General features: G+C 37.6%; 1 protein-coding gene across 1 annotated transcript; it reads right to left on the bottom strand.

Moving 5' to 3' along the window:
• Positions 1-4,692: 4,692 nt before the first annotated feature.
• On the bottom strand, positions 4,693-11,987 carry LOC110895572 (DDT domain-containing protein PTM). Its single transcript, XM_022142893.2, has 9 exons — positions 10,471-11,987; positions 9,777-10,382; positions 8,860-9,676; positions 7,935-8,226; positions 7,701-7,825; positions 7,112-7,569; positions 6,200-6,228; positions 5,468-6,055; positions 4,693-5,317 (listed from the first exon to the last, which is right to left on the bottom strand). Exons 1-9 carry the CDS (start codon positions 11,748-11,750, stop codon positions 4,884-4,886), a joined length of 4,629 nt encoding a protein of 1,542 aa, XP_021998585.1. The 5' UTR covers positions 11,751-11,987; the 3' UTR covers positions 4,693-4,883.
• Between the last annotated feature and the right edge of the window lie 812 nt (positions 11,988-12,799).

The raw sequence follows: 12,799 nt of genomic DNA, 5'->3' as shown, positions 1-12,799 counted from the left end.
ATGGATTTCTCCTGGATAATCTGTTTCGCTCAGTGCCTCACCCCGATGTTTCCGCCATCGGTTGGGGTGTGACAACAAGATTCATGACTACTTTTGTTAAACACTTCTTTTAACTTACAAGTCATGAATCCTTCATCAACAAAACCTATGTAACTCACAGGCATTTTTATGCTGACGTACCTATTTTCACATGTGTTTCAAGAGCTATTGCATGATGATGTTCGTGACACACTTAGGCGGACTTGGGCCTTAGTGACTTAAAACTATGAAAGACAGTTTAATTCATGTTATGTTTCTGTAAATTCTTAGTCAATGTAAACACTTTAATTAATGAAACCAAACTTTAAATTCCATGTGTTATGAAACAATGATTCTGTTACGACACTCCCCGACGTTTCCGCCGCGGTTTGTTGTTTTAACGCGGTGGGGGTGTGACAGAAAAGTTGGTATCAGAGCCCATGGTTATTGGGAACTAGGTTATTAGTAATGCTTTGTCCTAGACTATAACCTTCCTAGGACCCTAACGCAAGTTTACTTACGTTTAGATTCTAAAATAATACTGTCACCTATCTTTAGGTGACAACCACAACAAGAACACAAATTACAAATCCATTTTGAAAACCAATCATCTGTTCTTGGATGATTTGTTATAAGGTTTTGAACCTTCAAAGTTTTGAAAATCTCGTCAAAGTTTGGGTCTTATGATGTGAACACGTGCAATCTGGAAGGGTGGGTGCCTGTACCCCGAGCTTTCTGTCTAAGGCTAGAGTGTTCGTACAAATCCACAGTATCGAACCAGTCATTCTTACCTGGGAACTCTTGGGATGAGTGTCCACTTATAGGCTAAAGCATGTCTTTGCGATACATTATTATGACCCGTTTATTTGATTATTCACCATGTCGTTTGTTTGTTTTAAGTAACGAACAAATGATCACAATCCTTATGCCTCATCGATATTCTTTTAAAGCATTCAATTTTTACTATCCAATATCATCTCACTCATTTCTTTTCATGTTTTTTGCTCTTTTAGAATGCCTCCTCGACGTGACCAAACTCAGGATGCCACCATGGCAGCCTTAATCACTCAGCAAATCGTTGCTGTACTCCCAAACCTAATAACCCAGATAAACCAAGAAAACAACAACAATAACAACAATGCACCCGCTCCGTGCAACTATAAACAGTTCAACTCAGCTAGGCCACTCACATTTACTGAGACTGAAGGGGCCACTGGGCTCCTACAATGGTTTGAGAGTCTCGAAAGCACGTTTCGTCATGTACAATACCCGGACGAACGAAAGGTTGAGTTTGCATCAAGTGTATTCCAGAAAAGAGCACTTACATCGTGGAACGGTGTAATGAGGGATAGGGGAGCCGATGTGGCAATGGCACAAACCTGGGAAGAGATTCGAGATCTAATGATGAAGGAATTCTGTCCTCGTCATAAACTCAGGGCATTGGAAAGAGAATTTGACATCTTAAACAAGACAGCGGTGAACACCATGCTTACACTGACCGATACGAAGAATTGAGCTTGTTGTGTCCAACTATGGTTACGCCTTTGGATAAGGCAATTGAGAAATACATCGATGGCCTTCCTGACCCAGTTCAGGACATTGTTATTGGTAGTAATCCTACCACAGTTACACAGGCCATTGAACTATCCGCTACCCTAACTGAATCTCAGATCAGAAAGGGTAAACTTTTCCGAAAAGGCGACAAGAAACAAGCAGCTAAACTTTTCACATGTGTTTCAGGAGCTATTGCATGAAAATGTTCGTGACACACTTAGGCGGACTTGGGCCTTAGTGACTTAAAACTATGAAAGACAGTTTAATTCATGTTATGTTTCTGTAAATTCTTAGTCAATGTAAACACTTTAATTAATGAAACTAAATTTTAATTCCATGTGTCATGAAAGAATGATTCTATTACGACGCTCCCCGGCGTTTCCGCCGCGGTTTGTTGTTTTCACGCGGTTGGGGTGTGACACTTTATAGGAAAAAATAAACTTTGTAGCAAACTATCCCCGTAATACCCCAAAATCCAAATACAAGTTAAAAAACATATATATTTATTTGTAATGACGGTACTGCTTACGTTTAATAGAATGAAGCTAGAATATCAACCATGTCATTGCTTATCCCATAAACCATCTTTCCTACGGTTATAAAAAATATCCAGACGAAATTTTTTATCTTCCGGAGGAAATTTACAGTTCAAAAAAAAATTAAATGAAGAGAAGGGTTAGTAAAAAAAATTAAACAAAAAACGAATAGAGTAAACTGTCATTTTGGTCCCTGTGGTTTGGGCACTTTTGCCATTTTAGTCTAAATCTCAAACTTTTTTACATCTGGGTCCCTGTGGTTTGCATTTTGTTGCCATTTTAGTCCAAAATCCCAAAACCCCCTTTTTTGACTGTTGAAAGCTGCCTATTTTGTCCTTTAGTGCAGGGGCATTTTGGTCAAATAAAAAAAACTAAAAAATACATCTCTCTCTATAAAGTCTCTGCACACTCTCTCTCTGTCTCTAAACAAAATCTGACTCTCTCTCTTCTCTCTCTCTCAATAACACCGCTCGATCCAGAATCCAACACCACAACTTTTGTTTTTGATTCAGATCGATATTCATTCGATGAACAACAACAAAACATCGCCGCCTGAGAGGTTTCTCTCTCTATATTGGGGGTTTTGAGTACGGGGAACAACCGTCGCCGCCTGAGGCGGCGCTGCCTTTGTTTTCGCCGGAACTGAGTGAGAGAGAGAGAGAGAACAGGGGTGCCAGAGCTGATATCGAGAGTGACAGATCAAGGGGGTCTATGGGTTTTTCGCCGGAACCGACACAACAAGGTTTGTCGCTGGATGACTGATACTGCTCAGACGGATGGATGAGGTTCCGGCGAGAGAGAATTGGGAGTTATTTTAAAGGGTGGTTGCCTCTGTCTTGCCATTATACATGCTTCTTCTTTTTCATAGTCATCGCTTCTATGGCGGTGGTGGTGATGGTGGTGGTTATTGTTGTTGTTGTTGTTCTGGTAGTGGCATTATTATTTATTAAGTTTGTTACAAGGCTATGATGATCAGAGTATCCTGAGCAAAATTAAAGGGACATTGAAGATCCGACCCGCATCTTGGCGGGGCAAAATCCAGATGGCATAGTGAAGAAGAATTTGACATTCTCTCACCAAGCAATTGTGTATTCTGCAGCCATGGCGTAACTCGTTTCTTCTTTGTCCCCATCCCCCAATTACAGATCTGAGCCTGTCTCCTTGCATTTAATTTATTTTCTCTTGAAAATATGATTTTTTTTTTAAATCCAGACTCTTTACACTTTTGTGTTTGTTTATTTTGTTAAATGACCAAAATAATGAGGTTGAAGATGATGAGGTGCAGAGGTTGAAGATGATGATGATAAAGGGGGTTTTTTAATAAAAGAATTGTTTTAATGAAAATTAAATGACCAAACTACCCCTTCGGATAAAGACAAAAAAGGGACATTAAAACAGTCAAAAATCAGGGATTTTGAGTTTTTGACTAAAATGCAAACCATAGGGACCCAGATGTAAAAAGTTTGAGATTTAGACTAAAATGGCAAAAGCGCCCAAACCATAGGGACCAAAATGGCAGTTTACTCAAACGAATATATCCTTCAGGAGTTGGATAAATATGTATATGGTTTAAGGTAATAAGGTGAGATATCACCAAATCCTATACGTGCGAAATATTCTTTTAATCTGATACACAAATCCATGTACCAGTACCAGTTTCAAATGATCTAAACATTCCCGCCAGACACGGGTTTTTTTTTAACAATACTTGTTTAACTAAAGAGGCTATTTTTATAAATCGTTTTGGAATAATTTTTTACTTCTAGTTATGGTATTGTTGACTTCTAGTGATGGTCAAGGGTAGCATATTCTAGCCCTCGGTATCCGCAAATCTTGCTGAAATAGCCCGTACATACTCACTCCACCCTAAGACCAAGTATATTTAAAAGCTCAAATAACAAAAGATATCTAAAATCAATAAAAAAAGAAAAAATTACAAGTTTTGTCATTTATCTTTATACCACTTTTCAGTCGGTGTCCTTTTTAATGAATGTTGACAGACGGTGTCCTTTACTATGTATTTTGTTGCAAGTTTAGTCCTTTACACCCAACCCAGTTAAAAAATCCTGTTAATTGTTGACAGGCAGTGGTGTCCTTTACTAGATATTTTGTTGCAAGTTTAGTCATTTACCTGAATATTTTGTTGCAAGTTTAGTCCTTACAAATAATTATCCCCAAAGATGTTTTGGAATGTCCAAATTTTAGCTAACAAAGAAACAAATAAGGTTTCAAGTTTTCAATATGTTTAGATAAATGGTTTATTATTTATTTTTTTTATATAATCAAACGAACACGAACGAACGTAACCGGACATATTACCGAACGTTCACGAACGTAGCCGAACGAACGAGACATGTGTTCGTGTTCGTTCGCTAAGCTAATTGAACGGAATTTTTTGTTCGTGTTCGTTCGTCAAGCTAATTGAACGAACATAAACAAACTTCCCGCCGAACGGCTCACTGAACGTTCGGTTCGTTTACATCCCTAGCCATGACATGTAGGGATACAAATTCACCCAATGAAAAATTTTAAAAAAAAAAAAACAAAAACATAAAAAAAAAAAAAAAAAAAAAAACCACCAGCCTGCTAAAGAACTGTAATCTATAAAATCTGAACCAATTTGATGATTTGGGGTTTTGCTAAAAACTCAATGTAAGAATATGAAGGATAAATCAACCCATCCCATGCAGTCAGCAGCATATGGGTTCGATGTTAAATGCTACTCAATAGACTAAACTCGCTAATCGACTAACTCAACTTCACCGCAATCTGCTTTCAATCAACAAGACCTGTATTTGCTTCTAAGGAACCATTTTCTGCAACTGCCACACGAGATTCATCATCATCTGTTAAACAAGTTTCCTTTTCCACTTCAATTAATGGCAATGCATCTGCTGGCCCTAAATCAGGCATCTTTTGTGCAGGTTCTTCTTTAGAGCCAGACACGGGTTCTGCATTTGGAGAAGAAGCCTCGTCATTCAACAAGTCTTTCTGCTCTTCAAAAGTATCAACAGGTTTCTGCTCCAGAAGTACAGATACATCATTAGCACCGTCATCGTTTTTCTGTTCACCCGATTCTGGTTCCTGACTTACGGAATTTAGGTGGGGGCAGACTGGAACAGGCCTCTCACGACACTTATGGCACTTAAAGCCGATAATAAATCCTCTGTTGTCATCGTTTTGCCCAACAGCATCCCCATGGAACCAGTCTGAAAGAAATAAAATAAATAGTCGGAAATCTAAAGGCCCAAAATTAGAGGTGCAAGTGATATATAATAAATATGTGTCATTTTAAAAAATATGTCCAATCCTGATCAGCACCACTTACCCAACCCGCCCATTTAAACAACAAAGAATACCTCCACATTTGGCACAACAAAGATAAGTCAACGATGAATTGAACTCCGGTTCATCACAGAGACAGCATTTAGGAGGTCCACCAGGGACGGAATACGCCAGTTCACTAAGATCCTTTTCATCAACGGGGTTTCTTGACATCAGGAGACCATTCAGCCAATACTTGGAGTTCGTCGGAGGTGATCGCTTCTTTTGAAAACTTAGCTTGTTGATTTTTCTTGGTCTTCCACGTTTACCTTTTGGTTTTTCAATTTCATTCAAAAATTCCAGTTGCTGCTTCTTTTTACCACCACCAGACTTTGATTGTTTCTTTTTCTTCTTTGCTGGCTTCTTCTTCTTCTTCTTACTTTGCAGTGAAACAATTTTAGCAGTACGTGCAGATCGTCTTAGAGGTACAACAAAACCTTTACTCTTGTCCTGTGGTTCTAACGGCTGCTTTCCTTTACCACCCTTTTTGGCTTTTTTTGTCTTCCGAGAACCTAATTTCCCCTTCTTGGGGCCAGCAACCTTCTTGGTCTCGCCAACATAACATTTGTGGCATGTATACATGCCTCCGCTTTCCTTCCGCACATGTCTTTTATGGAAAAAACCTGCATCATGTATCAGTTTCAAGAACGTAAATGGCTTAGAAATACAACAAAGGTGTCACATTTTATTGATTAGGTAAAGGTAAAGTATTTTGAAGTTTATATCCCTCACATGGAATGGGAAAGATTAGTGTAGAGAATTTTTACCTTCACAATACTGGCAGCCAATAGCATCCCTGCATTAACAACAAAAGAAAAAAAAATTATAACCACTTTATCCCAAACACTCAAAAACTCAATAAACAATTTAAATGCACATTCAAGTGCCCCCAAGTCTTAGGTTCCCCTTTGGGATGTTTCAATGCAGTATCCTCTTGATTGTAGACTTACATATTGCAATCGGATAATTTGAATAATAGACCTTTTGCATACAAACTGATATTTAAATTTTAAATCATCTTATTTAAGATTAAATGTAATAGCTTAAAAAAACAGTTGAGCCCTCATATACATATTATTTATGATACATGTTATTACCATAGTACTTCCTATTACAGATTGACATTTGGTCATTCATATGTATATGAGGGCTCAACTGTTTTTTTAAGCTATTACATTTAATATTAAATAAGATGATTTAAAATTTAGCTTCAAACAAATTAGAAATGCCAAGAGATGGCAAGATGAAATGTGAAATGTGGAAGGATTCTACTTGATGGGCGGAATCAAACAAATTTCACATATCCACCTTATTTTAATTTTTTTTTTTTTTTCTTGTTAGAAAATCCTAGAGATGGCAAGATGGGTGGTCAGGGCTAGTTGAGTAACACGTCAAACAGACGAGGAGCTGGGTTGACCCCGTAACCACTTTTTCCCAACTGAATAAATGTTGTATAAACAGTAACTAATTAACAGTGTTACTTATGATTAGAAATACAAGATTGTTATAATAATCCAAATATTAAGATAAAATCATATAGGATTAAAAAAAGAGTTTCTGCAACTTTCAACCACTTCCCCCCTTTAGACAACTTTTTCATGTAACACATATGAATTAAAACACAACCCCAATTGACCCGTTCATAAGTAAATGAGTGTATAGTACTAAGAATAAAGTACCTGATAAGAACATCCTTATTGCAGTGGCCACACAAATGATTTACAGGTTTTTCTGCTTTGGAGAAAAGGTAGGAAAAGATGTCTTTGTTTGAAGAGGATTTCTTAGTGCTAAGTGAAAGACTAGTGCTAGTCTTATTGGACTTCAATGCTATTCTTTTATCATTAAAGGGTTTCAGAAGAAACAAGGGAACATAAGGCTCCTCCACCCAATATTTCTTCCTTTCACTTGATGATGACGACTCATCAATCTTAGACCCGTGTTTTACGACCGTATCAGGTATAAATCTTCTTTTCCCAAAGTCTAAAAGATATTTCACAACACCGCCTTCTGAAGACTTGCGTCGGATTATAGCCTTCTTAAATGACCTCATTGACTTTATTGATTCCTTATCCATCTTCGCCAGATGACTGCTGTTCTCAATCTCTTCCCATTTAATGTGTGCATCAAGTTCCCTTATCTGACAAGTAGAATCGCTACAACTCAGCATCTTAAAACACACACACACACACACATCTATATATAGGGCAGGGTTAGTCTACACACACACACACACACACATATATATATAAGAAACAGTAAAGGTACCACCTGAAGAGCAAGCTGTTCCACAGTAACTGCCGACTGGACAGAAGCTCGCCACACAAGAGCTTTGCTTCTCTTTGGAAAATCGGAATTCTCAGGATATAATATACCATCAATCTTCTTGCCTCCACCTAATAAATAATAATAATAATAATAATGATAATAATAATAATAATTATAAGGTCAATTTAATAATGATTAATTGATTTAAATTTGCAATTATGATTTCCCGATACAGACCTTGACGAGCAGCTTTAGAAGCCAAGGAGCAAGGCAAAACCTTCCAATTAAAAAGCCGTCTTGTGAGCCTACCACCCCTCCACCAAAACAGGCTTAGACCACTTGATGCGTTTTTCGATGAATGAGGTTCGGGATCCAAAGACTTGGATCTTTTCTTTCCAACCACGTTTCTTGTTGAAGGCATACGAAGCTTAGATGTCACAACATGAGAAGCGGATCCCACCGTCACCACCAAATCCACATGTTTTATCCACTCATCCGAAAATGCACGTGACCAAATATTCGACTCTAACTGAGCAAAAGTAGCAAAAATCATAAGGATGTCAAAACATATAAACTTTCTAACGTAAAGTAGCATAAACATGAACTTCTAGTATCTTTAAATTAATAGTGTCGTAAATCATTTTTTTCTTCTAAGCAGTCATTAAGGTATATACCAAAAACGCTCATCATTGTGCATTAAATGCAATATTTACTTGTATAAATCTATAAATGTCAAATACATAAGGTATGTTCATATGCAGCTAAATGATTAAAACATTTATATTCTACCAGTGATCCCTTAAAAACTGATGGGACCAAGACAGAAATATATTGATAATGAATCGGAAAAATCGAACAAACTAATATATCAAATAAGTAACAGACGCATATTATCGAGAACCAGCTTACCATATGATGCCCAAACCCTATATCTTACATCAGATCAATCATAACACCCAACATCTCCTAATATCAGTTTATTAATATAGTTACTTTATCAGGAATATTCAAATTACCTAAATTAATACATAAACCTAACTGCACATTTGTATTTCTGATGTCATATGCGTAAACCTAACCGGAATAAAAGATTCATCCTTTGACTTTTATCATAATGGTAAGTTGAAACTTTAGATAATATTAACTAACTTGAAAGTCTTACCATGAGCAAGAGGTCTTTAACTGAAGCAATATCAGAAGCCTCATGAAAACTTTTACGGTAAAGCTTTGGGAAATGAGGATTGAGCCAAGGACCCAACAAAAGACCATGCAACCGATCTTCAATGTATAGAATATGACACATGGCATCAATAAGGCGATCATTCCTGCTTATTCTTGAATCAAAACCCAACACTTGACTTGTATAATTTTCCAAAACACTGACGTTATTCATGTAGAATAAACAAATCCCGTCATCAGTCGGAAACTTGCATGCCAGACACCACCCACATTTTTCTTTCCGAGCATCCACACTTAGATTCTGGATATTTGACCAACAAAAGTCAACAGATATCTTTGTTATGGCTTTCATTTGTATCACAATCAATTCCTCTAGTGATTTTGTAGGTGCAGTGGAAGTCTTGTTGTCTGGAACTTTTCGAGCCCATTCTCCAGCCACCGATGAGGCCACTCTAGCGAAGCTATAGAAATTCAGATAACCGTTTTCTAACTGCTGTGACATGCCTTTCCTTGTGGCCGTTCTATTAGATATATCATAGCCATTGTTTGAAGAATGTAGTCCGGTTTTTGAAAGATTCTCTTCAGAAGATCCTGCCAACGATCTCTCTACTTCTCCTGATTTTTCTGAATCTAATTTACTTTTTTCTCCATAAAGCTTATTGTATAAATGCCAGTGCTTGGTGATGGCATTTGATATAACTCTATAAGGACCACTCAACAAATTCAGTGTATTGATGAGAGCAGTCAACTCATTCATGTGATAGTAATGATACGAGGTTTCAGCATCACAGGGATCTGCCCTGCAAATTCAGCAAAGGTTCAATCAACAACAAACTCTGAAAACAATCAAAACAAGAAAAGAAATGACTTCGTTACTATAACTGAAAACAAAGAACTTACACCACGAGGTATCCACAGGTGCTATAATAGAACCGTCCATGTGTGTCAACCCCCAATAAATCTGCTCCTCGAATTGCTTTCGCCACATTAATATCCACATTTTTCTTATCGACTACACACTCTGGGCAATACCAATCTCCATCCGGCAAAAAACTAGCGGCAATACCTACACACTTTGAATGATATGCTGCAGGGCAACCATCACAGCATATTAAGTTACCATCCATTTTACAAAGGCAACATTCATCACTGTTCCAATCTACAGTTTCATCAATAACCTCCTCACTCATGCATGAACTACCAGATATAGCCATTGTTGCCTTGCGTTTCTTAGAAGCCGTTAGTTTTGTATTTAAATCAGGATCCATAAGATTAGCAGGATCTCCCACCAGTATCCTCCTATTAAGTTCTGAACTTATAGCCTCAATTTCTATCACGTCGTCACAAATATACTGCAACATTTTAACCTTCACGGATCCCGGCTGTTTGTGGTAGTCAGTTTTGAACAACTTCAATTGATCAAAATCAAAACCAGGTTTCATAAGTAGGTACTCTGCCATATAAATAGGCCACGTAATCAAGTCCAACAAATCCCAGTTAAGATCCCTGCAATTTATTTATATACTAAATGAATAAAAACAGAAAACTCAAATAACACGGAACAAAAGAGTTGTATGAAACAAAAGATGCATACCTAAGGCAATTAGTAGCTGGTTTTAAACTCTCACTTGATTGGAACTCTAAAAGCTTCCTCAATGTTCGTAAAAGAGAAACATGAATCGAATCAATCAATAAACTAGGAGACTCGCTTCTAAGTGATGCCACAAAATCCCCCAGCTCAAATGGGCTTAAAAACAATATTGTGCTAAATGACCTTAGAAAAGCATACACGGAGAAAACATCAAGTACTGGAAGGCCGTCTAGATTCAAATTTCCTGTTGATGGCGGTAACTCCAGCTTTAGAGGAACAACACTAGGTTCTTCAGATTCTTTACATCCAGAACTTGTAGGCTGGTCCTCTGAAACCGCACTTATAACCGGAGATGAACCAGCCGGCAATGCACATGCAACGTCATCATGGTCATCATCAACTTTTACAGCATTACCGTCATGTTCATCAACAGAAGACTTAGCTTGTCTCCTAGCACTCCTCCTTAACACACTTTCCGCACCAGTTTTCGGAGAATCTGTAACGCTTTTTCTCTTTCTACCTCTTCTTCCTCTTGTCTGTGTTCTCCCCAAAGCTTCATTCTGATCAACAACTGGTGAAACTTCAGCCATAGAATAATTCTGAACCCCCAACACTCCTGGACTCTCGGTTGCAATGTCCCCAGGAACCTTCAACCGACCATCTTCACCACAATTTTCTCCCTCGACATACCCACCGAGATCAACATCTTCATTCTTAGTTTCCTCACCGTCTACATCCATATTCAAGTCCAAACACTGCTCTTCCTTAACCGAACAATCTGCTAAATCTTTCCTTTTCGATTCCAAATCATTCTCTTCAATAAAATCCAAATTCAAATTCAAATCTATCCCATCATCATTAACCTTATGATTATCACCACAAACACTAACATTATTGCTATCATGACTACTAAAGTCCATTTTTTTAGTCAACTTATCAACAACCACAGAATCCAAATTACTTTGATCAGCTGCAACTACATTACCAACAGATGAAGAAAAACCATTTTCATTACCTGAATTTGACGAAACAAGAACCCTAGACCTCTTCTTAGGTCTTCTCCCAACCCTAGATGGCTTCAGATACGAAGACTGATCCACCGTACGGACTCCATCGGCATCCACAAGAGCAACAGTCAACTCCGACAAATCAATTTCTTCAGAATCACCGTCGTCGTAACCGATCTCGAACAATCCCGATTCGGAATCGTATGATTTCACAACTCCCGAAAAAACCCCAAATCCTTCGAATTCTTTCCTCACGGTTCGTCCGACAAACTCCATTTCTTCGAAAAATCAACCCTCATAGGTTCACAATTCTATCTATCCGGAACAGTCCCGATTCGGAATCGTATGATTTGTACTATCTCTCTAGAAGTGGATGAATACAGAATTCTCGCTGTAGAAACTGGAAGGGGGAAATCGCGATTTGGCTATATGGTTGCTGGAGCCGAATGAGGTCAACAACACGACTGCAGCCTTTCCCTTTTTATTTTGTTCATTTTCATTTCGAAATGAATTGAAAATTTGTATTCTTAGTCCCTCCTATCTTTAATTAAAAATCGTATTTTATTGTATTGAAGATATTTATCACTAGTAGTAAAATCTGTGTCTAAACACGGGTGATTTTTAGAAAACCATGTGTCCAAACATGGGTAATTTTTAGAAAACCATTTATAATACATTTTAATAAAAAGTATAGATAGGTATATAGATATTGTACCAAACAATGGAAGATATGCTTTCACGTAAGCATAAATCACAAACGATTGAATGCACAAAGACTTTTTGTTGAATGATTGAATACACAAACGATTCACGTAAGCATGAATTACAACTCCCCCTCAATCGGAGATCATAGAGTTTGTTCGTACGTGTTAGGATCTGAGTTTAATTGTTTGTGTTTGTTTTAAAGATGAAAGATGATAATAAGATAAACAATGTGCTGCAGAAATGAAGAAAACTTTATAACACAAACAATGGAAGAAATGTTTTCATCATGAATACTTTAAGTCGAAAGATTGTCTAAGCACTGTTACATTAATAAAACACTGATTACAAGACTCTGTTGATGCTATCCTTTGATGAGCTCAACCTCTGATGAAGCTTTAGCAGTGCTTTCTTCAAAGGATGATCAGACCTTTGACTTCCAGCAGATCTTTGACTTCTTCAGTGGTTTAGTCTTTAACGGTCTTTGTAATCTAGCAGAGCTGTTTTGGCTTTGTATCATTTGTTCTCAAGAAAGGTTTCACATGAGCCGACAATCTCCCCCTTAAACCACAGATGATGCCAAAACCCATCATTATTTCTGATCTTTATTTCCTCATCAACAT

This window comes from Helianthus annuus, chromosome 12 (genome assembly GCF_002127325.2).
Source record: "Helianthus annuus cultivar XRQ/B chromosome 12, HanXRQr2.0-SUNRISE, whole genome shotgun sequence".
In the NCBI taxonomy this organism is placed as follows: domain Eukaryota; kingdom Viridiplantae; phylum Streptophyta; class Magnoliopsida; order Asterales; family Asteraceae; genus Helianthus; species Helianthus annuus.
This window is presented reverse-complemented; position numbering and strand designations above follow the sequence as displayed.